The sequence below is a fragment of the Cynara cardunculus genome (assembly GCF_001531365.2).
Source record: "Cynara cardunculus var. scolymus isolate 2C chromosome LG 2, CcrdV1, whole genome shotgun sequence".
Taxonomy (NCBI): Eukaryota; Viridiplantae; Streptophyta; class Magnoliopsida; order Asterales; family Asteraceae; genus Cynara; species Cynara cardunculus.
The window spans coordinates 22987374-22989495 of NC_037529.1; the positions used below are offsets into that span (position 1 = coordinate 22987374).

The 2122-nt window shown below is 28.0% G+C and overlaps 1 protein-coding gene across 1 annotated transcript in view; it reads left to right on the top strand.

The window, feature by feature from the left end:
• The first annotated feature begins 246 nt into the window (after positions 1–246).
• LOC112506010 (thermospermine synthase ACAULIS5) overlaps positions 247–2122 on the top strand; it is a 16415-nt gene continuing 14539 nt past the window's right edge. The window contains exons 1-3 of the mRNA XM_025110039.1: positions 247–408; positions 640–706; positions 837–931. Of these exons, the coding sequence (XP_024965807.1) occupies positions 263–408; positions 640–706; positions 837–931 (308 nt within the window). The 5' untranslated portion in view covers positions 247–262. The remainder of the gene's footprint in view (positions 409–639; positions 707–836; positions 932–2122) is intronic.

Consider the following 2122-nt stretch of genomic DNA (forward strand, 5'->3'; position numbering starts at 1 on the left):
TGTATGGGTATTTCATTTAAATGTCTATAGGTCAACCATCTGAACCGGATGTGAGAGAACAAATAGCTAAGAATAAATTAATAATATTTACAATATATAAATAAATAAATGCATTAAATACCCCAAAGGTGGTTGTTGTCGTCTTGGGAGAGTGCTACTACTATAAAAGGTGGTCACATTTCACACCAAACCTCATCAAAACAAAAAACCTTTCTTTCAAATCTTCATAACATTCCAACATTTCAATTCTAATTCTCACACCATGGGTGAAGCAGTTGTGTTCCCTCTCTCCAATGATTTCCATCAGCCAAACAACCTCGGAGCAGAAAACATCGTCAACGACCATGATGGTTCTTGGTTCGAAGAAGTAATCGATGATGACCTTAAGTGGTCTTTTGCTTTGAACAGGTTTAGCTTACTTCTTCTTTTCCCAAGCACTTGTCACAGGTAAGGGTTTACAAATACAGCCTCTCGACTCTTTAGCATCGAGGTAAGGCTTGTGTACATGGGTCGTACACCTCCCACCCCTTACTTGGACTTGATGGATTTGTTTTGTATGGTTTGGTTCATTTATACATCATTGTCTCATGTCATCTGATTTAATTGATCTTAAATGTCACCATCATTCTTCCTTAAAAGCGTGCTTGACAAAGGGATCAGTGAGTATCAAGACATAGTTCTTTTGGACACGAAGCGCTTCGGAAAGGTATTATGATCATTTTCGGGTTGATAAGCCAAGAAAAAAAAATTAAATGGTTGAATTTGATAAATAATATTTTGGAAGGGGGCCTAGTGATAACTAAGAAAATTGATGGACTTTATATGAAAATTTACAGGCGTTGGTAATTGATGGGAAGATGCAGAGTGCAGAAAGTGATGAGTTCATCTACCATGAATGCCTAATCCATCCTCCACTCTTATGTCACCCCACGTAATTTCTTCTACGATCCTTTCGTTTTTCATTTTATACATTTCCTACACTTTCGTTTGCAGAAACAACTTTTTATATATTACTAGCATGAGTATTTTGGTTAATGAACTACATCTTGATTGAACTACATCTTGATTATTACTTTAATATATTTTTAATACTAGAAGGGTTCTCGTGCAATGCATCGAGACACATCTACTTTCAGTGTTTTTTTTTTGTTCTTTTTTTATGTTGATATAATACGGTTTTATGTGATATTGAGAACGCGATAATGTTTTTATTTTTAAATAAAATATAAATTTAAAAATATTATAAAATTTAATATATATATATATATATATATGTGTGTGTGTATATATCAGTATCAAATTAACCTTTTTAAAAATTCTTGTTTTTGGTGTAATTTCCTTAATTCAAATTTTTTATTATCATTTAATTTAAGTTTAGTAACGAAGTAATTTAATTTAGGTTTAATAATATAATTTTTTATAAATATAATAAGTGAGTATTCTATTAGAACTCAATGATTATCCTAATTATATTTTAGATTGTTTATATTTAAATGAGATGTTTATCAAATATTTAATTATGTTTATCTGTTAATTATTTACACGAATTCAAGCATGAAGCTTTAATAAGTTGTACTTGTGCATAATTTATTTGTAATCTGAAATTTTAAGTAATATGCATAAATGTACAAACTTCATGCATAAAAAATAGTTTTTAAAAGTTTTTGTCAAATGCTATATAATATAGTATAGATTTATATTGATTGATTGAGAGATTTTGATAGATTACACACACACACATATATATATATATACATATATATATATATATGTGTGTGTGTGTCTATTGATTTTGATGATTTATTTTTTCAATTGCCATGTAATTAAAAATATGTATTTTTTTTATTCAAAAAATATGCATGTATTGATGTAAATAAAATTATATATAGTTTCATATATTAGTGGATTGAAATTTTCTTTATAGAATAATGAAAATGAAGTTAAAAAAAATGAAAGAGTTAACAATTAATATGTTGATTGTATATTAAAAATAAATCAAAATAAAAAAAATAGGATAGAAAGCTTTTCATTGAACAACTTTTTGGTTCTTATATATATATCTATACTATATTATAGTGCATTTGGCTAAAACTCTTAAAACTCTTAAACCCGTTCATCCCTA